This window comes from Bufo gargarizans, chromosome 2, assembly GCF_014858855.1.
Source record: "Bufo gargarizans isolate SCDJY-AF-19 chromosome 2, ASM1485885v1, whole genome shotgun sequence".
Taxonomy (NCBI): domain Eukaryota; kingdom Metazoa; phylum Chordata; class Amphibia; order Anura; family Bufonidae; genus Bufo; species Bufo gargarizans.
Window position 1 is genome coordinate 631028036 of NC_058081.1, and position 24868 is coordinate 631052903.

The 24868-nt window shown below is 43.9% G+C and overlaps 1 protein-coding gene across 2 annotated transcripts in view; it reads left to right on the forward strand.

Moving 5' to 3' along the window:
* Positions 1 to 24868, forward strand: part of NPHP4 (nephrocystin 4) — a 277786-nt gene that overhangs the window by 183393 nt on the left and 69525 nt on the right. For both annotated transcript variants that reach the window (XM_044278368.1, XM_044278369.1), the window contains exon 18: positions 5857 to 6037. In XM_044278368.1, the coding sequence (XP_044134303.1) occupies positions 5857 to 6037 (181 nt within the window). The remainder of the gene's footprint in view (positions 1 to 5856; positions 6038 to 24868) is intronic.

Sequence of the window (24868 nt, forward strand, 5' to 3'; positions counted from 1 at the left end):
TTTCAGTAATCGTCTTGTTAACTTAGGTGATAATGTTGACGAGCACAAGGCTGGAGATCATTATGTCAGGCTGATTGGGTTAAAATGGCAGACTTGACCTGTTAAAAGGAGGGTGATGCTGGAAATCATTGTTCTTCCATTGTTAACCATGGTGACCTGCAAAGAAACGTGTGCAGCCATCATTGAGTTGCATAAAAATGGCTTCACAGGCAAGATATTGTGGCTACTAAGATTGCACCTCAATCAACAATTTATAGGATCATCAAGAACTTCAAGGAAAGAGGTTCAATTCTTGTTAAGAAGGCTTCAGGGCGTCCAAGAAAGTCCAGCAAGCGCCAGGATTGTCTCCTAAAGAGGATTCAGCTGCGGGATCAGAGTGCCACTAGTGCAGAGCTTGCTCAGGAATGGCAGCAGGCAGGTGTGAGCGCATCTGCACGCACAGTGAGGCGAAGACTTTTAGAAGATGGCCTGGTGACAAGAAGGGCAGCAAAGAAGCCACTTCTCTCCAAAAAAAACATCAGGGACAGATTGATCTTCTGCAGAAAATATGGTGAATGGACTGCTGAGGACTGGGGCAAAGTCATATTCTCCGATGAAGCCTCTTTCCGATTGGGGCATCAGGAAAAAGGCTTGTCCGGAGAAGAAAAGGTGAGCGCTACCATCAGTCCTGTGTCATGCCAACAGTAAAGCATCCTGAGACCATTCATGTGTGGGGTTGCTTCTCATCCAAGGGAGTGGGCTCACTCACAATTTTGCCCCAAAACACAGCCATGAATAAAGAATGGTACGAAAACACCCTCCAACAGAACTTCTTCCAACAATCCAACAACAGTTTGGTGAAGAACAATGCATTTTCCAGCACGATGGAGCACCGTGCCATAAGGCAAAAGTGATAACTAAGTGGCTCGGGGACATTTTGGGTCCATGGCCTGGAAACTCCCCAGATCTTAATCCCATTGAGAACTTGTGGTCAATTCTCAAGAGGCGGGTGGACAAACAAAAACCCACTAATTCTGACAAACTCCAAGAAGTGATTATGAAAGAATGGGTTGCTATCAGTCAGGAATTGGCCCAGAAGTTGATTGAGAGCATGCCCAGTCGAATTGCAGAGGTCCTGAAAAAGAAGGGCCAACACTGCAAATACTGACTCTTTGCATAAATGTCATGTAATTGTCGATAAAATCCTTTGAAACGTATGAAGTGCGTGTAATTATATTTCACTACATCACAGAAACAACTGAAACAAAGATCTAAAAGCAGTTTAGCAAACTTTGTGAAAACGAATATTTGTCATTCTCAAAACTTTTGGCCACGATTGTACATATCTGCACTTTTTTTTTATTCACTCCTGGCTTTGGCTTCCAAAACTGCATGCAGAAACCTGTCTGTTTCCTCCAAATACCATGGCTGGCCCCTATATACAGTACAGTCAGGAGAAAATCAGGAAAATGAGTATTGGGGTTCATTAAGAAGGCCGTATGAATGAGTCTGCATCTGTTCCTCAATTTTGCGGAACGGGTGCGGACACATTTATTTCAATGGGGCTGCATAAGATGCAGAGAGCCCACCGCAAAGATAGAACATGTCCTATTCTTGTCCGCAATCAACAAGATTAGGCATTTTCTATTATGGTTGCGGCCATGTGTGGTCCGCAAATTTGCGAATCCACAAAGCACTACAGCCGTCTGAATGGGCCCTTACACTCATTGACAAAAAAAAACTTAGGGGTCATTTATTATACTGAAATACTCCTATATTAGGCGTATTTCCGGTGCAGTTGACTAACTGTTGTGCCGCTATCTGCGACTTTTCCCTGATCAAGCTAGGTCTAAAATTGTGGGTGGGGAAGGGGAGGGACCAGCAGGCCCCTATTTTTCACTCCTGTTTTAGGCATAGAAAATAGTCTAAATGTAAGACAGTAAGACTAGTGCTGGATGCGCTGAAGTTATGGAGAAGCCTCCGCCAGCTATGGGGCTTTATTAAGACCGGCGTCTAAAACACCAGTATTAGTAAATGGGCCCCATAGTGCAGCCAGATAGAAATGTTGGATTCCTGCAAAATTTTGAGTGCAGTTACGTCTCGGGCATAAATGATTACAGGGGAAGTCTAATTAGACACTGGGTCTTGCCACAAGAGGGTGTAAAATTGCTTCCCCCACTGCCCTATTAAATGCTCTCAGAGGATACTTTTGGGTATCGTACCTCTTGTTGAGAGATTGCTGACTTGTAGGCATAAGGGGGTGCATTATTGAACTGAGAGAAAAAGGATGGTTGTTTCAATTGCCCTCCATCTAGGCTGTTCTGACCTGGTTTTAAAAAGGTGTTGGGAGCAATGGTTACAGGACGGTGCACACGCACAATGAACGGGCTCCGGACAGCCCAGACAGATCACCAATATATAATATTGTTTGAACCTCCAAAAAGCAGGAGACAGCTCCCACAGTTTCATGCTCCACCATGCAGACACAGGTGGCCTCTTCATTAGACACCCCTGTCAGGTGATTAGCAGAAGGAAATTTGGTGTCACAGCGCCCATTACATGCCCTGCCATTGACAGTTAGGCATTGTCACCTTAGTTTGCAGTGGTGTCATGAATGTGAAACTTGGACTGCTATGGACTGAAACCGTATCATCTTTAGCGACAGTTCCGGGTGCTGTTTTGGCTCCCACGACCAGTGGTTCTTCGTGGGTTGCCAGTAACCTAACCTATGGATATGTCTCTTTTTTTTAAGATTCCACAGAATACCTTTTAGACTTTCTCATTCTTGTACTTGCACTTTTCCCGATCACAACTTGTCTCTGCATAATTTGACACACAGAAAACACGTATTTAGTAGTAATGCCCCCCCCCCCATAGTGCCTTGTATTGACAAATGACCCTCAGTAGTGCCCTCTGTACATAAATACCCCCACTAGTGCACTCTGCAAATATAATGCCCCCAGTAGTGCCCTCTGTACATATAATGCCCCCAGTAGTGCATTCTGTACATTTAATGCCCCCATAGCACCACAGTACCATCTCTAAATATAATCTCCCCGTAGTGCCATCTGTGCATATAATGTCCCCCATAGTGCCATCTCTACAAATAATGGTACCCATAGGACCATCTCTGTGTATAATGCTCCCCTGCGGCCTGCGCTATCTTTGCATATAATGCCCCCATAGCACCATCTCTAGAATGTAATGCCTCCCATAGTGCCATCTCTAAATATATTGCCAACCCCACCCTTAGAGCCACCAGCACTGATGACGACAAAAACTAAAACTAAAAAAAGGACTCTCCTCACTCCCAGAGTCTATGACGCAGGCTACAGCCATCTTCCTGTCTGCAGCCCTGGTTGCCTGCGTCCTTGCGCATGCGGTCCTGATGACATAATTGCGTCCTTCTGCGGCAGGTCTCAGGTGCTGTCTTAATGTCATCACACCACCTTTGAGTAGGCACAGGAGGTTGCGATGATGCCATTGCAACCCCCCTGCACCTTTCCACTGTCTCATAGGCCTGAGGGCGATGAGGTTGAGCGGCAGGGATGGGAACCATCGACTTGGATTTGGTGACCCCCTGCTCTCCCTCCATACTACACCACTGCCCACGACGAAATGGAGGCATACTGCCTTTGCTGTTGAGTGATGCACTGTCCCAACTGCTGGTGTGATGATCTGGGGAGCCATCGCATATGACAGTCACCCCTAGTAGTGATATGAGGATCACTAACAGCTCAGAGATATCTTCAGAACATCCTGCGGCCACATCTGTTCCTCTCATGACAGGGCTTCCAGGTGGCATTTTTCAGCAGAATAATGCATGTCCACTAGGGCTGAAACGATTATTCGAATAACTCGATTAAATCGAGTCATCGTGGAATCGTTTAGATCACGTGATCACGGAGCGGGAGTGAAATTAAGCGTCTCACTCACTGCTTCCGTGTCCTCCGGAGGCCAGAGAGGCAGGACTGAGCCGGCACAGCTGAGGAGGAGGAGGGAGTCTCTCCGTCCCCACTGTGCGCGGCTGCCGCTGAAGACCAAGTAGGAGGAGGAGGGGAGGGACTGAGGAGGAGGAGGAGGGGAGGGGAGGGACTGTGGCCACTGCGCCACCAATGAATGTGCCGGCCATATCCCACAGGGTCCCCCCCCTCCCCCCCATCATTGGTGGCAGTGTCAGTTCCGATCGGAGCCCCAGCAGTGTAATGCTGGGGCTCCGATCGGTTACCATGGCAGCCAGGACGCTACTGAAGTCCTGGCTGCCATGGTATGTTAGTGAGCAGAGAGCAGCGCATTATACTCACGTGCGCTGTGGCCGGCGGTCGCTCCTTCTCATAGGTCTGTGCGGCGCATTGCTAATGCTGTAAGCATTAGCAATCCGCCGCACAGACAGAAGAAGGAGCGACCGGCGGCCACAGCGCACGTGAGTATAATGCGCTGCTCTCTGCTCACTAACATACCATGGCAGATCAGAGGCTGGGGGGGAGGCAGATCAGAGGCTGGGGGGGGAGGCAGATCAGAGGCTGGGGGGGAGGCAGATCAGAGGCTGGGGGGGGAGGCAGATCAGAGGCTGGGGGGGGAGGCAGATCAGAGGCTGGGGGGGAGGCGGCAGATCAGAGGCTGGGGGGGGAGGCAGATCAGAGGCTGGGGGGGGGAGGCAGATCAGAGGCTGGGGGGGGAGGCAGATCAGAGGCTGGGGGGGAGGCAGATCAGAGGCTGGGGGGAGGCAGATCAGAGGCTGGGGGGGAGGCAGATCAGAGGCTGGGGGGGGAGGCAGATCAGAGGCTGGGGGGGAGGCAGATCAGAGGCTGGGGGGGGGGAGGCAGATCAGAGGCTGGGGGAGGCAGATCAGAGGCTGGGGGGGGGAGATCAGAGGCTGGGGGCAAGCAGATCAGAGGCTGGGGGGAGGCAGATGGAGAGAGAGTGGTTAATGGAGGCTGCAAGCACCACCTTGGCATGTATAAAGTTATTGGTTTAGAGAGGGGTTAATGAAGGCACCTCCAAGGTGCTTTCATTAACCTCTTCCAACCAATAACTTTATACATGCCTAATGCCAAGGTGCTTCCATTAACCCCTCCAAACCCAATGGGCATGTATAAAGTTATTGGTTTGGAGGGGTTAATGGAAGCACCTTGGCATTAGGCATGTATAAAGTTATTAACCCCTTCAAACCAATAACTTTATACATACCTAATTACGTACGTTATTTTAAGTAGCTTTTTCTTATTAGATTACTCGATGAATCGAGAAATATAATCAATAGAATACTCGATTACAAAAATATTCGTTTACTGCAGCCCTAATGTCCACACACAGCAAGGGTTTCCCAGGAATATCTTCTCCAGATTACAACACTTTCTTGGCTGCCTGGTTTCTAGATTTATCGCCATTTATGGGACCAGCTGGGACGCCAGATTCAGCAACCTATAAGTGTGCAGGATCTACAGTACCCACCGCAACATCTGTGGCAAATGTGGCGCAGGATACCATATGGAACCTGTATTCCTCCATGTCCAACAGTATCTCATCTTGTATCCAGGCTAAAGGCGGCCCAACAGGGTCCTACAGCCTCCTATCAATTGTACATTTTTCCCCAATAAACATCTCCTTTCTCTCTAATATTGTAATAACTTACAGATATCCTCATTACATTCACACACAGAAAGTTTCATTCTATTCCAACAACTCATTTTATTTTATTAATGAGTGTATTTGGAACTAGAGACTCTTATTGACTTGTGTAGGTAGATTCATACAAAGTACACCGTTCAGTTCAGGGAGAAAAGCTGACCTCATAAATAAGCCCAGAGAATACACAGCTATGAGCCTTCCACTGTACAATCTGTGATGATGTACGGCTTTTGTTCTGTATTGCAGCATTTACTACGCCAAGGTCGCACCGCTGTTCAGGTGTCTCACGAGCTGGAAGTCATAACGACGGAATATGAGCAGGAGACAATGGCGATGAGCGGAGACGTCTCTAAGCAAGGAGCCGTCAAACCCATAGGAGTTCATACTGTTATAAAAGGTCGGCTTCACCTGCGCATGGGGAACGTTGGTAAGAACATTAAGTGGAAATAATATTCATTTCAATTGAGTTTTATGTAACTAAAGTTTAATGTCTGTATAATAAAATGTTCTTTAGATTTGTAATGAATGCATTAGGGCTGTACGGATCCGTTCGGGGCCGCTTGTCAGAGCCTTCAAACGGAACTCACAAGCAGAGCCCCGAACGCTAGTGTGAAAGTAGCCTTACATATTTTGTGTTTTTGTTCACAATCTCTTCTGTTAATGAATGGAGCCATTTAATTATTGCTACTTACCCTGCTGTTTTAATTTTGGGGCCCTATGAATTATTACCATTGACCACAGTTACGTTAAAAATTCTTACCCAATTAAGAGATCAGAATGTACATTAGAACATACATTAATCACTTGGTGGGGGGTATGGGTCTGTTTACTTTGTAAAAGAAGCCAATCACTAGATATTAGGAGATTAGACCATTGCTATGTTGTTCCACAGCTAGGTAAAACATGTCTCATATCATAATCATCCATTTTACTATTATGTATAAAAAGAAGTAATAACACATTGTGCTCCATGTAAATTGCTCCCCAAGAGTCATCTGGGCGGTGTCAGTGTGGTGAAGAGTCATTCCATCCTGGCTGTTAACAAGTCATCAGTATTTAAAAGGGAATACCATTAAAATGTGAAAAATTAAAATCAGACATCATAGAACACATGACTATCTCTTTCGAACAAATCAGGAACCAGCCCTGAACCTTACATGGGTCCAGAGATCTCCACATTCACTGCTCCAATGGTTCTGCTAGATTTAGCTCAAGCTGACAGCGCCGGGGGTGTGCCCTTCATCAGAGGACATTTTCTTTCTCGCATTGTGTGTCCTTTCTTCTGCGGTTCTCTCCCTTTCACAGTCGCAGTGGATCTGGCTGGTGGCAGTGGACGTGAGGTGGGCTGAGAAATAAGTAAAAGTACAAACAGCAGGTGGCGCTATACAGATCCATTTTCTTGAATAACTCAGTGGCTAAACTCCATTGTAGTAACATGCAGTTACAGAAGTATTCAGTATTTCAATCCAGGTTTGAAAAATGTAGAATATTTTTCATGGGACAACCCCTTGGATAAACCCTTTAAATGTGTTCCTTTACAAGAGCATCCTGTTAATAGGGGATATGTGTCTGTTCAGCAGGAGCTTAAGCCCTTGTTCCCACACTTGAATGGAGCGCTCAGCTGTCTCACAGAGTTGAATGGAGCAGTGAAAACACGTGTGGGTGCCAACTCCCCTGTGGAGAGGGTATCCGTTTTTGTAATGGGGCAAACATATTAACTATATAAGGTAAGGGTCTGAGCTCTCCCTAGCAGCAGATGCAGGCTGATAGAATTTTATCATTTAGGTTTCTGGCTATACTGAGAATTTGGAGCTCTGTATCAGAAATACGGAGCGTCAATCGCTATAAAGATAGTTGGAAAAATTAATCTGCAAAACATGCTGGACCTAAAAAGAACATGGTGTTAAAAAATGGACATGACCGCCGTTCCAGTGCATGCCTCCCAATCTTTGAAAATGTCAAGGAAAAACACTAGATACACACCTGGCCCTTCCCCCGAGGATAACATTCTGTGCTCCCCAGAAGGCACAATGCGTGCAGGCCCGGGAATCGGCCTCCTCCTACACAGCCCAGCAGTGTGATGTCTGACCACATCGTGCCTGCTGGGGAGCGCCTGCCTCACCTGTTTGAAGGACATCCCAGACTGTCCCGCTGGATCCGGCATGGTTGGGAGGTATGCTAGTGTCACATATAGTTGGTGCCAGTCTCAGCATGGAGCAGTACAAGCCGAGCTTTGTGGCTGGTGGACTGAACGGGGATTCACTTGGTTTTTGCCTTTCTCTATTACATCCCATATAACACTAATTGCCGAGAGATAAAAGTCCTCCGCACAATGCGGACTAATTTACGAGAGCAATCTTAAAAATGAGCTGTATATTCACTTTAAGAGAAAAAGAAAAGCACAGAGCTAATTTAATTTCTGATTTCCTCAGTACCGTGAATTGGATTTCATCGTTTTCATCATGTAAAAGCAAAGCTGTATTACTTTGGCTCTTCCCAGAAGTGGAGTTTTACTTTTATTACATCGCCTTTCTATTTTATTGCGCTATTAAGCAATTAACTTTATTAGTATTTGCTCTTAAGGAGACCAGAATATGGGATGCCTGTACATGTGACTGACAGAGCTAATGGGAAACCATTTTAACTCTATTTATTAATTTGACAGGATGATGTCCAGGTCGTACATTCATAGTTATGGGATTTTTAAGACCAGCATGGAAAATACATATACTGTACATTTACTGCCTTTTACCGCTGTTTATTACCTCCTAAGTTCCCTTTAACATGTTTTCAGGAGGTTAATAGCATTCTAAGGAAATATATGGTGTCCCAAGTTTAAGAAATGCATCATTCTTTGTCCCTGGTACTGGCCAGGTGCGGACCACAAGTAGCTTGTCATTGCCATATGTTTCCTGTTTTTTTTTAGTGGCTGAGAAATCTATGAGGATGTTGGGGGGGCAGAATAAAGACCTATTTTCATGGGTTAATTCGCAATGCAGTGATAAGGATCAAACCATTCATTTCTGATCATTGCTAACTCGTTTAAAAAGCCACTGTACTTTCACACAATTTATTTTATTTAATAGAGAATGGTGTAAATGGCAAATTTCTAAATCCTGTCATTTAAAAAATCATGGCCACTCGCTTCTACCGAATTTGTAGCCCACTGCCAGTTGCCAGGCAAGATCCGTCTTTAGTAACAGAGATTGAAGAGAAGAAATGTGTTCTGTCAGAGCTATCTGAGATCCTGAGCCTCAGTTACTGAATTTGCAGTAGCCTCCTGTCTTTCTGCAAGTGTGATTTCTCCCTCATTATCTGTTCTGTGAGCTCTGGAGCTGAAAGCAAACATAGTGGAAAGTAAGGGAAAGAACATCACAGCAGTACAGTGCTGGCAGATTTCACAGAAGTGATATGTCTCCTGCTTCTGAGTGAAATGCATCTAGCTGTGCTGCTTAAACAGTTAATTATATGGCTGAAAAAGACATTAGCGAACAAGCATTTGTAGGAGCATTTATTCCTGATAATTTACTAGTTATCTGCCCTAAGGCTATGTTCATATGAGTGGTTTACGTGAAACACCTCACTGACTTTCATGGGAGTTTTTCTGATGGTGAATGCCATCAGCTGGCTTCAGTTTCTCTATTTTGTCAGGTTTCCTGTTGCTATGTTGGACCGTATAATTGACAGATCCCGTATAAGTCTATGGCAGTGATGGCTAACCTTGGCACTCCAGCTGTGGTAAAACTACAACTCCCAAGATGCCCCCCTTGCTTGGCTGCTCTCAGAACTCTATAGAAATAAATGGAGCATGCTGGGAGTCGTAGTTTCACCACAGCTGGAGTGCCAAGGTTAGCCATCACTGGTCTATGGCATCCATGTGTTAGGATGTGTTACTAAATTAATCATAATGGAACAGTTATATCTGTCACGGCTCCTTTAAAAACTTGAGGATTTGTCAAAATGTGTTATGCTTACATTTCGGCTCTCTTGTGAGGTTCAAGGATCTGTCTGCTTCCGTGTGTGATGAGGATCTGTCAGCTCTTCTGAGTCGTGTAGAGGATCTTTTATCTCTCCTGTGTTGTGTAGTGCCGAGGATCTGTCAGTTCTCCTGTGTGGTGTAGTAAAGAGCAGACATGCCCAACCTGCGGCCCACCAGCTGTTGTAAAACTACAACTCCCACAATGCCCTGCTGTAGGCTGTTCGGGCATGCTGGGAATTGTAGTTTTGCAACAGCTGGAGGACCGCAGGTTGAGCATGCCTGGTATAGAGGATCTGTCAGCTCTCCTCTGTGGTGTAGAATAGAGAATATGTCAGCTCTGCTGTGTGGTGTATTATAAAGGATCTGTCAGCTCTCTTGTGTGGTGTAGTATAGAGGATCTGTCAGCCTGTCAGCTCCCCTGTGTGGTGTAGTATAGAGGATCTGTCAGCCTGTCAACTCCCCTGTGTGGTGTAGTATAGAGGATCTGTCAGCTCTCCTGTGTGGTGTAGTACAGAGGATCTGTCAGCTCTCTTGTGTGGTGTAGTATAGAGGATCTATCATCTCTCCAGTGTTGTGTATTATAGAGGATCTGTCAGTTCTCCTGTGTGGTGTAGCATAGAGGATCTGTCGGCTCTCCTGTGTGGTGTAGTACAGAGGATCTGTCAGCTTTCCTGTGTGGTGTAGTACAGAGGATCTGTCAGCTCTCTTGTGTGGTGTAGTACAGAGGATCTGTCAGCTCTCTTGTGTGGTGTAGTACAGAGGATCTATCATCTCTCCAGTGTTGTGTATTATAGAAGATCTATCTGTTCTTCTGTGTGGTGTAGTACAGAGGATCTGTCAGCTCTCCTGTGTGGTGTAGTATAGAGGATCTGTCAGCTCTCCTGTGCGGTGTAGTATAGAGGATCTGTCGGCTCTCCTGTGCGGTGTAGTATAGAGGATCTGTCAGCTCTCCTGTGTGGTGTAGTATAGAGGATCTGTCGGCTCTCCTGTGTGGTGTAGTATAGAGGATCTGTCAGCTCTCCTGTGTGGTGTAGTGTAGAGGATCTGTCGGCTCTCCTGTGTGGTGTAGTATAGAGGATCTGTCAGCTCTCCTGTGTGGTGTAGTGTAGAGGATCTGTCAGTTCTCCTGTGTGGTGTAGTATAGAGGATCTGTCGGCTCTCCTGTGTGGTGTAGTACAGAGGATCTGTCAGCTTTCCTGTGTGGTGTAGTACAGAGGATCTGTCAGCTCTCTTGTGTGGTGTAGTACAGAGGATCTATCATCTCTCCAGTGTTGTGTATTATAGAAGATCTGTCTGTTCTTCTGTGTGGTGTAGTATAGAGGATCTGTCAGCTCTCCTGTGTGGTGTAGTACAGAGGATCTGTCGGCTCTCCTGTGTGGTGTAGTATAGAGGATCTGTCAGCTCTCCTGTGTGGTGTAGTACAGAGGATCTGTCGGCTCTCCTGTGTGGTGTAGTACAGAGGATCTGTCGGCTCTCCTGTGTGGTGTAGTATAGAGGATCTGTCGGCTCTCCTGTGCGGTGTAGTATAGAGGATCTGTCTGCTCTCCTGTGTGGTGTAGTATAGAGGATCTGTCAGCTCTCCTGTGTGGTGTAGTACAGAGGATCTGTCGGCTCTCCAGTGTGGTGTAGTACAGAGGATATGTCCGCTCTCCTGTGTGGTGTAGTATAGAGGATCTGTCTGCTCTCCTGTGTGGTGTAGTATAGAGGATCTGTCGGCTCTCCTGTGCGGTGTAGTATAGAGGATCTGTCTGCTCTCCTGTGTGGTGTAGTATAGAGGATCTGTCAGCTCTCCTGTGTGGTGTAGTACAGAGGATCTGTCGGCTCTCCTGTGTGGTGTAGTATAGAGGATCTGTCAGCTCTCCTGTGTGGTGTAGTATAGAGGATCTGTCAGCTCTCCTGTGTGGTGCAGTATAGAGGATCTGTCTGCTCTCCTGTGTGGTGTAGTATAGAGGATCTGTCAGCTCTCCTGTGTGGTGTAGTACAGAGGATCTGTCAGCTCTCCTGTGTGGTGTAGTATAGAGGATCTGTCAGCTCTCCTGTGTGGTGTAGTATAGAGGATCTGTACGCTCTCCTGTGTGGTGCAGTATAGAGGATCTGTCAGCTCTCCTGTGTGGTGTAGTATAGAGGATCTGTCTGCTCTCCTGTGTGGTGTAGTATAGAGGATCTGTCAGCTCTCCTGTGTGGTGCAGTATAGAGGATCTGTCAGCTCTCCTGTGTGGTGTAGTACAGAGGATCTGTCAGCTCTCCTGTGTGGTGTAGTATAGAGGATCTGTCAGCTCTCCTGTGTGGTGTAGTACAGAGGATCTGTCGGCTCTCCTGTGTGGTGTAGTATAGAGGATCTGTCGGCTCTCCTGTGTGGTGTAGTACAGAGGATCTGTCGGCTCTCCTGTGTGTTGTAGTATAGAGGATCTGTCTGCTCTCCTGTGTGGTGTAGTATAGAGGATCTGTCGGCTCTCCTGTGTGGTGTAGTACAGAGGATCTGTCGGCTCTCCTGTGTAGTATAGAGGATCTGTGAGCTCTCCTGTGTGGTGTAGTATAGAGGATCTGTCGGCTCTCCTGTGTGTTGTAGTATAGAGGATCTGTCTGCTCTCCTGTGTGGTGTAGTATAGAGGATCTGTCAGCTCTCCTGTGTGGTGTAGTACAGAGGATCTGTCGGCTCTCCTGTGTGGTGTAGTATAGAGGATCTGTCGGCTCTCCTGTGCGGTGTAGTATAGAGGATCTGTCGGCTCTCCTGTGTGGTGTAGTATAGAGGATCTGTCGGCTCTCCTGTGTGTTGTAGTATAGAGGATCTGTCAGCTCTCCTGTGTGGTGTAGTATAGAGGATCTGTCGGCTTTCCTGTGTGGTGTAGTATAGAGGATCTGTCGGCTCTCCTGTGTGGTGTAGTACAGAGGATATGTCTGCTCTCCTGTGTGGTGTAGTATAGAGGATCCTAATTTGTCTGTGAAAGTCTTTTTTCCGAATTCTTACACGTGCCATTCCTCTTTTGTTCTGTGTTACTAGTGGGGGTGTCCTCTTAATGTAACCCTGCCAGAACTGATGGGACTGTGTCAGAATGTTTAGGGACATACTTCACAGGAGCTTTGACAGGTCCCCTTAAGCTGATCTCACAGAAGATGCTGCTACACTCGTTCACTAGGGAAAGGTCAGGAGGAAACGTCTGTGCTTTATGAGCAGCTTTTAATAAGCTTCACTTTCCAACCTCCCCGTGACATCCAAAGCAGCCTCTTCTCATCCCAAACATTGTGGACACACAGGAGGAGCCTCATATATACTTTAATCATAAATGTTTTCATGGAACACACCCGCTAAGAAATGGAGCTTCGTAAGACATCTTCCCATTTCCCAAAGGAAAGGTGAGAGCAGAGATGTTCCTTTCAGCTGATTAGTAATCACATGAGAGGCATCAGGCCTCGTTCAGGGTGGTGTCCCACATAGCAGATGCTGTGCAGGAGACACGTAGGCTAGATGCAAAGTCCTAGGTACACGCTTTCTTCAAATTAATTAACTTCTCCCTGGTTGCTGACTGTAATAGCCAAGTAAGCATGCTATTTTCAGAACTCCCATAGAATTTAATGGAAAAGGTAGCACAACCGCGTCTCCATTCAAGAAGGGGCCTCGTTCTTGAGATTGGATCCAGAGGTGGATTATTAGAATAATTTTTGTTATGTTTCTTTCACTTTAAAAATTATTTACGTAGGGAACAACTACCAAACAACCACTTATAAATCCGAGTTAAAACACCCCCCAAAAGCATATGTAACAGATCAACCATGTCCCCACATTGCCTCCACCAGAGACCCAAGATTTTTGGGTTAAATTTTGCCATGTGTGTCAGTGAGAAATATGTGGATCTTTTTAACCATAGCTATGTGATTAGTACATATAGTATTTTTACAGATCCATCTGATTGCTGAGACCCATTCTGGGAAATTGGATGTTGATGACCTACAGTATCTTTAGGATAGGTCACCTGAGCTCTGTGGCTTCTTCAGATAGCTGATCGGTAAGGGTGCCAGGACTCAGACTCCCACCTTTCAGATATTGAGGACATCCTGAGGGCTAGGCATCACTACTGGACTGCTGGAAAACCCCTTTAATTTATTTTGTACTGTGGCCACATCTTGCCCATGTGACGATTGCTTGGCGGGCACCACCCATTAGAAAAGCTTTTCAGGTGATCCCTTTTTTCGAGGAGCTGAAATTAACCCTCTTTCTTTTGGTCCTCCGCTTGGGTCTTCAAGGTATGTCCCGTTGCGCTCTCTTAGTTAGTGTAGATTTAATACCACCTGTGCTTGAAACAAGTATAAGCCCACCAAACCCAGAGATGAAACCATGCCTTGATATTTTATCAAATTGTTTCCAAGGCTTATATTTAGTTTATAATATACAGTTAAACAATGCAGTCTCTTTATGATTCTGACATCTAATCTTCATAAGAAAGATTAGCTATATTAAAAGTTAAATTGCCATTATCGTACTTCTTCATACATTGCCTGCAGGGGAAAGATAAGCTTATGGAGGGAGCGATGCACAAAATCTGAAACCTGTCACCAGTAAAATGTCAGTGGAAGCAGTTCACCTAGTTCTGTAAACCTGCACCTAGAAAATCCCAGCCGTCATCATGTATAACGTCCAGGGTGGGTTTATATAGACACCATGGAATTCATAGGGTCTGCACTATAGGAACCAATATAGGTATTGTCTAAATAAATATAGGCATTGTTTAAATACATAGGAATCATACGCAGTAAACCCTGATTCATAAATGGCTGCTAATCCTCTGCTCTCATTTGAATGTATTGTAAATCTAGGTCATATTGAAATGAATAGAGAGGATTTCTGGCTACTTATGATGTACGCTATGTTGGCACTATGTATTATAACGCCTTAAAGGGGTTGTGTCACAAAACACAGCTCCTGGGTCTGAATACTTCTGTAATTGCATGTTATTAAACATTTTTTATAGTCAATCAGTAATTGAATAAAATGTATCTGTATAGAGCCGCCTGCTGTTATTTCTTTTTCTTATTTTCTGTCCATGTGACTGAGGTGGTCGTAAGCTCTCAGTTTAAATCTTCAACTGCCACCAGCCATATGTTCTGTTAGAAGCTGTGGCAGTTACAGGGAGAGAGCTGCAGCAGAGAGGACACACCCCTGAGCTGCCAGACTGAAAATAATGTAGCAGAGCAATTAGAGCAGTCAATGGGGAGATCTCTGGAACCATGTGCGGTACATGGCTGGTTCTAGCTTTGTTAGAAAGGTATTGGATATTGGCATGAGCTATATGATCCCCGATTTTCATTTTTTACATAAATCATGGCATAACTCTTTTAGGGACTCGGCCAAGGTTTTTTTTTTTTTTTTTTTTTTGTTTTGTTTTGTTTTTTCCTCCCTTCCTTCCTTCCAAGGGCCACAGCTTTTACAATTTTACATTCACATAGTTGAAAACAGACAAAAATTATTTGGTGAGGTTGAAAAAAAACCCCACAATGCCAAGGTTTTTGGGTTTGGTTATTACAGTGTTCACTGTGCCCTAAATATGACATGATGACCTTATCCTGTGGGTCAGTGCGATTATAGCTATACCAAATTTTATGTAGTTTTTATTATTATTTTTTTTACCATTTAGAAAAAAATCAAAAAAAAATTTCTTTGCCTCTCCATATTCGTCCCCATAACCCATTTCCGTCTGCAGACCTGTGGGAGGACTTTTTTTTTTTTTTGCAGGGCAAGCTCTAGTTTTTCTTGGTACCAATTTGAGGTACACATGAATTTTTTTTATACTGTATTATTCAATTTCTTGTTGGGGGCAAGGTGACCCAAAAATGGCATATCACACATTTTGTTTTCTGTTACAGGATTCACAGCGCAAAAAAACATTCTTATATTTTAATAGTCCAGACATTATCGGATGCAGCAATACCTATTATGCTTATTTTGTTATTGTTTATTTACTGTATGTATTGTAGGAAGGCGCAAGGGGCCATCATTGATGGAAGGTACCGTATGTGTCACCGAGATTCCTGGCCTCGGTGAGGTAAGAGCCGGTAGTTTTAAGTGTCAGCGGCAGCTAGTGCTGATTGACACTGTTTGTTGTTAGTATGGCTGTAAAGCCGATCCGTGCCGGCTCTTACTGGGAGTAGCCAAAGTGCTGGGTGGGTGGCTTTTCCCCACGCTCCAGGCCGGGTCTTTTTTGGCCTATATAAAACCCAGCCAGCAGTCTCAGCTGGTTGTGGTTTATCCTCTATCTGACAGAGAAGCTGGGGAGTCTCTGTGTTTTAGGACCTGTGAATTTGTGCCGTGCTAAAGGGCTGAGAGCCACATGCCGGGAAACAGGCCCCTTAAAATAAACCTGTCACCATGATTTTGCGCATAGAGCTGGGGACATGGGCTGCTAGATGGCCACTAGCACATCTGCAGTACCCAGGTCCCATAGCTCTCTGCGCTTTTATTGTGTTAAAAAACCGTTTTGAGTGATATGCAAATTACCTGATATGAGTCCTGTAGCCGGAGATGAGTCAAGCGGAAAGGAGCCCAGCACCGCCCCGCGTCCTCCGAATCTCCTTCTTGCTGGCTGACGTCACAGAGCTGGAGCGCCGAAATCTCGCGATGCGCGAGCTAGCGCATGCATAGTTCGTTCCCTGTGCCAGTACAGGGAATGAACATAATGCGACACTGCGCATGCGCTAGCTCGCGCATCGCGAGATTTCGGCGCTCCAGCTCTGTGACGTCAGCCAGCAAGAAGGAGATTCGGAGGACGCGGGGCGGTGCTGGGCTCCTTTCCGCTTGACTCATCTCCGGCTACAGGACTCATATCAGGTAATTTGCATATCACTCAAAACGGTTTTTTAACACAATAAAAGCGCAGAGAGCTATGGGACCTGGGTACTGCAGATGTGCTAGTGGCCATCTAGCAGCCCATGTCCCCAGCTCTATGCGCAAAATCATGGTGACAGGTTCCCTTTAAGCCTACTGTGGACTGCAGGTGGAAAACTGTCTACAAGAGCAAAACCCCACAGTATGTAAAATTAGGAAAGGAGAAGATTTAAAAAAAATTGTGTATCTTTTTTTTTTCTTCTTTGTTTTATTTTTTACTGTAATTTTTGGGGAACTTAAACATGCAATCTTCTGATTACTATTACCATGTACTGCAATAGAATACTATTGCAGTGTATGAGATTTTTACTGGCTGCCTTTCAAGCCCTGCCTTGGGCATGGCTTTGCAGGCAGTTTTCGATTACAGGCCTGGGAGCCTTCACAAGGCCCAAGGCTGTGATAGCAACTGATCAGAGCCCCACAATTTTGCAGTGAGGGATCCAATCAGAGGGCAGCGAGAGCCACCTGTAAGAAATGGAAAACCTTTCTCATAACTTGTATTATCTGTGTATGTTTTGGTATCTATGTTGTGATTCTATATATTTTCATTCCCCTCTGTTAAATTTGCTGTATTATGCCGTTCAGACTGGGCCTGCATTTGGAATATGCATTTCCTTTGTAGGAAACAAGTTTATCACTTGAATGTTAAAAAACGGTCCCTTTGCAAGTGGTAGTGAAATTTCCTGGAAATGCATACACTCAGACAGACTGGCACCTCCCAAAGCGTGATGCAATGGGGTCATTTACTAAAGACTAGCGTTTCACACGTCAGTCTTAGTAAACAGTCTGAAGCATAAGGTGGACGCCTCGCCTCTATGATGTCTGTGCACCAGAAACTAACCCTAACCTATGCCAGCTTGGAGCTGGTGTAGATTTCAGTTCTAAACTATTTCAGTTTTCTGGTGTTATAGTAAAATGTGTCGGCCTTTGGTCCCCCCTATTTCTGCTTTAAGAAATAGAATGGTGTAAAAACTTAAAGTCAATGAAGGTCAGAATGTTTTTAGTGCAAAATTGTGCACCTTTTATACACCGTATAACCTTTATTCGGTGTTAGTTGTATTTTTAGTCATTTAAATCCTTGCTCTTTCTATGCTTAGGAGTCAAGTGGGCAGTCCTCAGTGATTGACAGCTACCTTTGTACACACACTCATACTGGGAAGGTTGTAAATCATTGAGTAGGACCACCCACTGGACTCTTAAAGGGGTTATCCCAGGCAAAATATTCTACAGTTTTCAAACCAGCATCTGGATCTCAATACTTGTAATTGCATGTAATTAAATATTTAGCATAGCCACTGAGTTATTCAATAAAATGTATCTATATAGCGCCATCTGTTTGTTATTTTTTCTTATTTCTTTGTCCTGCTCACTGAGATGGTCGCACATGCTCACTTTCATCCCTCAACTGCCTCCTGAGCTGTGATAGGGAGAGCATGGACACGCCCCCTTCAGCTACAGCAGAAAAGACACTCCCCTTGAGCTGTGAGCTTGATATAAATCTAACAGAGCAGTGAATGGGGAGATCTCTGGATCCATGTGAGATACAGGGCTGGTTCTAGCTTTGTTACAAGGAGGTTATCATGTACTATATGATTCATTTTATACATTAGTCATGGAATAACCCTTTAAGCAAAGAAAGGGCAATTATTTACATGAATAAAATCCAATATTGAATCTCTTCACTCAAAGCTATATACCAATCTTCTCAGCTCATCCTGCTCAATAACATGCTGCCTGGAGCTCATTCAACCTGACAGGTTCCCTGTAAACCTTTGTTGGCATTGTTTCTAAAATGAGTTGTTGTAGCAAAGACATTGATGGCACATCTCAAGGATATACCACCAATGTCAGGTCAGTAGAGGTTTGACTACTGTCACCTCTACTGTTCACCAGAACAAAGTGGTAGTGGTTCTAGAAAAGTGCAGTGCCAATTCATCTCTTGTTGGTTTCACAAGAGTTGGTATTTACCGTGGGCTGCAAGGTTGTCCGATGACTATAATGGACCAATCATGCAGTCTCCAGAAGAAAAACAAGTGGAGCTGACAGGCGATATTGTTCTAGTAATTCCCCAGGGTCACAAAGGTGACCATTGACCCATAGTAATGGCCTATTAAATGTATGGAAATCTTTTTTGGTTTGGTTTTAATGTAGTGATTGCGAAGTTTAGTCCATTGTGGACAAATTATATGCTCTAAGTTGAAAGAAGTCTGGTCTTGCCAAGTACTAGGTCTCCCTTGTTTTTGCCACTGGGTAATCCCCCATCTTCTTTAATTTTAATTTTAATCAACTTACTGATTAAACAAGTGTTCATTTCTTGGTTATTTGGCATCGATAATTTTTCAACTGATATTTTTGAAAATGTACTAAAAAATTTCAAAACCTACTAGAAGACCTGACGACCTGTACATATTTTTTGTTTCTTCAAAAACAATGATGGAAGATCATTCAGGTATTGCAGACACGTTTGCCGCAAGGAAAATATCTTCTTCATTTTGTGATTTTAGTTGGTCTTTAATTACATAGAAAACAACTTTCTATCTTTACTTTGGTATTGCTCAGAACATTGATTTTAGTCCATCCTTAAAATGATAACCTTGACTGCTTCCAAATGGTAAAGTACTGTAATACAGGAATAAAATAACACAAAAAAAATAAAATAAATGTTTTGTACAAAAACTATAATATCATTCAACACAGTAGTATAAAGTGTGAAGAACAGCATCAGAGAAACCCTTTTTTCAAGCACATTGTCCTCATCTGGTAATTTTTACATTTCTTCCTCCGCCTCACTGTGAATTTTCTTCTAAGAACCGAATAGAATTATCTGCCAGAAGTAATGGATTGAATGATAGACATCTATAAAACATCCTCCTGTACGTAAAGCTAAATGCATCTTGGTTTTCGAGAGCTCGGCTGATGTTGGAAAGTGCTGTATGTTGACAACATGGATATTGAAGTCTTTGAAGTTCTCAAGCTCTTAGAGCTGCGCACTGTAAAGCCACTGGAGGCTCAGTCAGACATCAAAGCCAGCGACACGTTCTGGAGTTGTATAGAAATGTTGTCATGTTTTATTCTTTTTGATTTTTATTAGTAACACAGGTCATTTTGATGAATTAATAAGCTGCGCGCCTATGTAATGAAAACAAGGAGTGTGTAAAAAGAGATTGAAATCGTAATTGTAACATTTATCAGCTTTGTTACCCAGCGGAGAACGCACACCTTTCATGGGTGTTAGGGGAGTAGTTAAAAGTGTCATTATCTAGTCAGATTTTTACAGAATAACACATCGGTGTCATGTTGTCTCCTGATAAGATCTTTTTTGAAGAACCGAGATATTTTTAATAAAAAAAATGAATGAAATGACTAATAAAACAATAATAAGAATCTGAAATAAATTAATAGAAAAGTGACATAATAATTATACTGTATACTTGCTCTTCATTTGATTATTTCATTTTATTACAAAATACTGTCTATTCTGGCTTTGCAAAATAACATTTTACAAGTTGCCATTTCCTGATTTAAAGGGGTTGCACAGGATTTAAAAAACATGACTGCTTTCTTTTGGGAACAGTGCCACATTTGTCCATGCTTTGTGTCTGGTATTGCAGCTTTGCTATACGTGTGTAGATAGATAAATACAGTTGCAAGAAAAAGTATGTTAACCCTTTGGAATGATATGAATTTCTGCACAAATTGGTCATAAAGTGTGATCTGATCTTCATCTAAGTCACAACAATAGACAATCACAGTCTGCTTAAACTAATAACACACAAAGAACTAAATGTTACCATGTTTTTATTGAACACACCATGTAAACATTCACAGTGCAGGTGGAAAAAGTATATGAACCCTTGGATTTAATAACTGGTTGAACCTCCTTTGGCAGCAATAACTTCAACCAAACGTTTCCTGTAGTTGCAGATCAGACGTGCACAACGGTCAGGAGTAATTCTTGACCATTCCTCTTTACAGAACTGTTTCAGTTCAGCAATATTCTTGGGATGTCTGGTGTGAATCGCTTTCTTGAGGTCATGCCACAGCATCTTAATCGGGTTGAGGTCAGGACTCTGACTGGGCCACTCCAGAAGGCGTATTTTCTTCTGTTTAAGCCATTCTGTTGTTGATTTACTTCTATGCTTTGTTGTCCTGTTGCAACACCCATCTTCTGTTGAGCTTCAGCTGGTGGACAGATGGCCTTAAGTTCTCCTGCAAAATGTCTTGATAAACTTAGGAATTCTTTTTTCCTTCGATGATGGCAATCGGTCCAGGCCTGGACAAAGCAAAGCAGCCCCAAACCATGATTCCCTCACCACCATACTTCACAGTTGGGATGAGGTTTTGATGTTGGTGTGCTGTGCCTCTTTTTCTCCACACATAGTGTTGTGTGTTTCTTCCAAACAACTTTGGGTTCATCTGTCCACAGAATATTTTGCCAGTACTGCTGTGGAACATCCAAGTGCTCTTGGGCAAACTGTAAATGTGCAGCAATATTTTTTTGGGACAGCAGTGGCTTCCGCTGTGGTATCCTCCCATGAAATCCATTCTTGTTTAGTGTAATCCATTCTTGTTTAGTGTTTTACATATCGTAGATTCGCCAACAGGGATGTTAGCATATGCAAGAGACTTTTGTAAGTCTTTAGCTGACACTCTAGGATTCTTCTTCACCTCATTGAGCAGTTTGTGCTGTGCTCTTGCAGTCATCATTACAGGACGGCCACTCCTAGGGATAGTAGTAGCAGCAGTTTGTCTTACCGTGGACTGATGAACAGCAAGGCTTTTGGAGATACTTTCATAACCCTTTCCAGCTTTATGCAAGTTAACAATTCTTAATCGTTGATCTTCTGAGAGCTCTTTTGTGCGAGGCATCATTCACATCAGGTAGTGCTTCTTGTGAAAAGCAAACCCAGAACTGGTGTGTGTGTTTTTATAGGGCAGAGCAGCTGTAACCAACACCTCCAATCTCATCTCATTGATTGGACTCCAGTTGGCTGACACCTCACTCCAATTAGCTCTTGGAGATATCATTAGTCTAGGGCAGGGGTGCACAACGTTTCCTGGTTGGGGGCCACATTGCCAGACTGAACCAATGATGAGGGCCGCAATTAAAATTTAAAGGTGTATTAACAACTGAAATATTGTACTTATGGCATATTGAACACACATTATATACCATTAATGTCTAGTTACACTTCTAGGACTCCCATCTAATGGGAGAAATACATGAAAAATACATGTGAGCAGCCACAAGACATAGGCATACATGTCTGTTACCAGATGGTTGGGGGCCGCACAGAATGGTATCAAGGACCGCATGTGGCCCCCGGGCCGCAGGTTGTGCACCCCTGGTCTAGGGGTTCACATACTTTTTCCACCAGCACTATGAATGTTTACATGGTGTGTTCAATAAAAACATGGTAACATTTAATTCTTTGTGTGTTATTAGTTTAAGCAGACTGTGATTGTCTATTGTTGTGACTTAGCTGAAGATCAGATCACATTTTATGACCAGTTTGTGCAGAAATCCATATCATTCCAAAGGGTTCACATACTTTTTCTTGCAACTGTATATATATATATACTGCCTGCCACAGTATAATACCTCTATTCAGTACTATGCTACTGCTACTATATCCAAATAGAATAAATGAGCAGTAAATTATCTGGAATATTCATAAAACCTCTTAACATTTTCCTGCCAAGGATTCATCTCTTACATCCTTGGGTAGCATTTATGTAGCCAAGGATATGTCTCATGCATCCTTGCTTCTGATGGCTGTATCTCATGCTGTATAGCAGCTAGCGATTTCAGCCAGGTCTTGCTTTAAACCTGAAAATATACCTGGTTTCTAAAGGCTTTATCTTTGGTCATATGGTGGCTAGCACTGGAATCCCTTAGATTATCAGTTGTAAAGACCTGGCTCAGATCTCTAGGTTCTGTACAGCCTGGGATAGAGCAGGTTGAAGTAGCGCCTCCTTCAGCTAGCCATAATCTCACCCAGGATGGAAGAGTCGGGGTGGAGCAGTGAGGGTCAGGTGCTGACAGATCCTAATCTTCCTTTAGAAATGTGCATGTCCCCAGGAGGAGGGGTAACATGTATTTCTGTGCGTGTTATCATTCCTCCACCCCAAGCAATCAGAGAGCATACTTGCTCTCCGATTGTCACATATGTGGGGGTCTTTTTTTTAATTTTTTTTCCAGAACAAGAGTGAGAAGATGAGCGCTTGCCCATCTAATCATCCCTCTGTGCCTTGGTCTATAGATACCACGACCCAGTTGGTTACCATCGTCCAGATTGTGACATCTAATCACACCAAATACTTGCAAAACACACACAAATATTAATAAAGTTTACATTTCACACTGTCCCCGTACTGTCCGTACCTGAGCTTCAGCGTACAATTTGCAGACTGTCGGTTGCTAGACTAGAGAGGAATGTCTGATCTATTTCTGACAGATGTCAAAGATTTCTAACAGTCAGAAGAGCAGGAAAGACACTGACTTTCACAATAAATGGTTCCTTTCAGTTAGTGTTTTTTGTGGCCATATTATGGATGCAACACCCGGACCTCCCGCAGTTCATCAGAACAGAGTTATGGCGTTCCAGTTCCGATGAACCGTAGGAGGTTCAGGTTTTATGTCTATAATATGGGAGCATCTGCATTACACCTGTTTGAAGGCGGCTTCTTACATCTTAATTTTTTGCGGAGAATATTTTTTTGGGACAAGGACTCTTCTAGAACATGTATTTTAGTCACAAATTTGAATTATCTTCCAATACAAAGTTGCATCAGGTGGCTTTGTGTATGAATTATTAAGTTAGATTTTTATGCATGGTATTCTCTTTGCTGTCAGAAAATTTTGATATTGATATCATGGCAGCTGTTTGCAGTGTGCGCTATATATTCTGTGGATGACAGACATATTAGATGGCCTCCATTGCAGTGTTTTTGAGAGGTCAGGCTCTTGTTAATGTACACACATGTGGTATATATCGGCTTTCACACCTTCATTTATTATTTTTACATAGTCTTTAGTGTGTAAGCCTGTGCTTGGGTGGGAGTTTTAGGCCCAGTGTTTTCTACTGCATTTATTTTTTATAATTCCTATTTTTTTCAAAGATATATGAAGGTGGATATGGCAGTCAACAGTGCGTCAAGACAACCGCAGTCATGGGAAAAATGGCACTTTGCTGCAAAATTGCATGAGGGTGCTTGCGTTTAAAGTGCCAAATTGCTTTTTCACAACATGGCAGGTGTCTACTGTTAGAAAATTATAATTTGTTAAGGGGGTTATTATGATTTTTTTATTCTGGGATTCGTTTGGACATGTCAAAAGTGCAATAATTGTCCTGGCTGCCAGAAGTGCAAAATGTCAGCAAAAGGGTTAAAGGAACGCTGCAAGCGAAACCAATATGCTGTGATATTCCAAGCGCAGGGCCTGCGGGAGCAATGCATGACATAGGCAGTCTCTATTTGCTCTTCCTGAGCTCCTTGGGGCAGAGTCATCATTCTCTTCACCCCACTTATTATAAATTTGCAGATGATGGAACACACCCTATAGGCAGGGGCATAGCTAAAGGCTCGTGGGCCCTGGTGCAAGAGTTCAGCTTGGGCCCCCCTTCCCTCGTTGCTTTGTGGCCAGGGGCCACACATAGACTTCCTGCTGCCTGAGGCAAAAATTAAAACTGCATTCCACCCCCCCCCCACCCCTACCTCTGCACCCCCATAGTTACGCCCCTGCCTATAGGCGCAGTAATTTGTGACTCTACCCGTTCCATCACTTTTCACTAGCCCAACAGATTCACTAACTTGCTAAAATTATATTTCAAATCTACGTCATCTCAAAGCTGCTGCACAAACTGCCAGGAGATGCTCCTGTGCCTCTTAATAAACCTGATGCATCTTTCACCAATGGACTTCTTGCCAAAACTGTGAAACGTCAGTGGTAGAGAATCAGCCGCCTTGCGTCTTGCACAACAGCCCCTCCGCTGCTGAACTACAATCCCCTCTGTCTTGTACCACAGCATCTCAGGTGCCGTACTAGATGTGTAGATGGTTTCCCTAGAGTGTCCATTCAACTAAACAAACTGCAGAGCTGAAATTTGTCATTGTCTGTTTTCTTCTCTAGCTTAGTAGTACTGTCGCTTAGTCCTATGGAATACTATACATCAGAATTTCACAGCACATGCCATCTACTAAAATCGGCTACACCCATTGCTGCTTACCTATTCAGGAGAGGAAGTTGGGGCTTGTTTGTCCTCCTCTTCCCAATGCTTATAGCAGAGTAGGAGGACACAACCTCTGGTCACCATGCAGATAAGTGGCCCAACACTAACCAGTGTTTGGTGCCCCCTATAGCTGGGTACTTGTCTGGGATGACCTGGAGGTCTTTTGTCCTC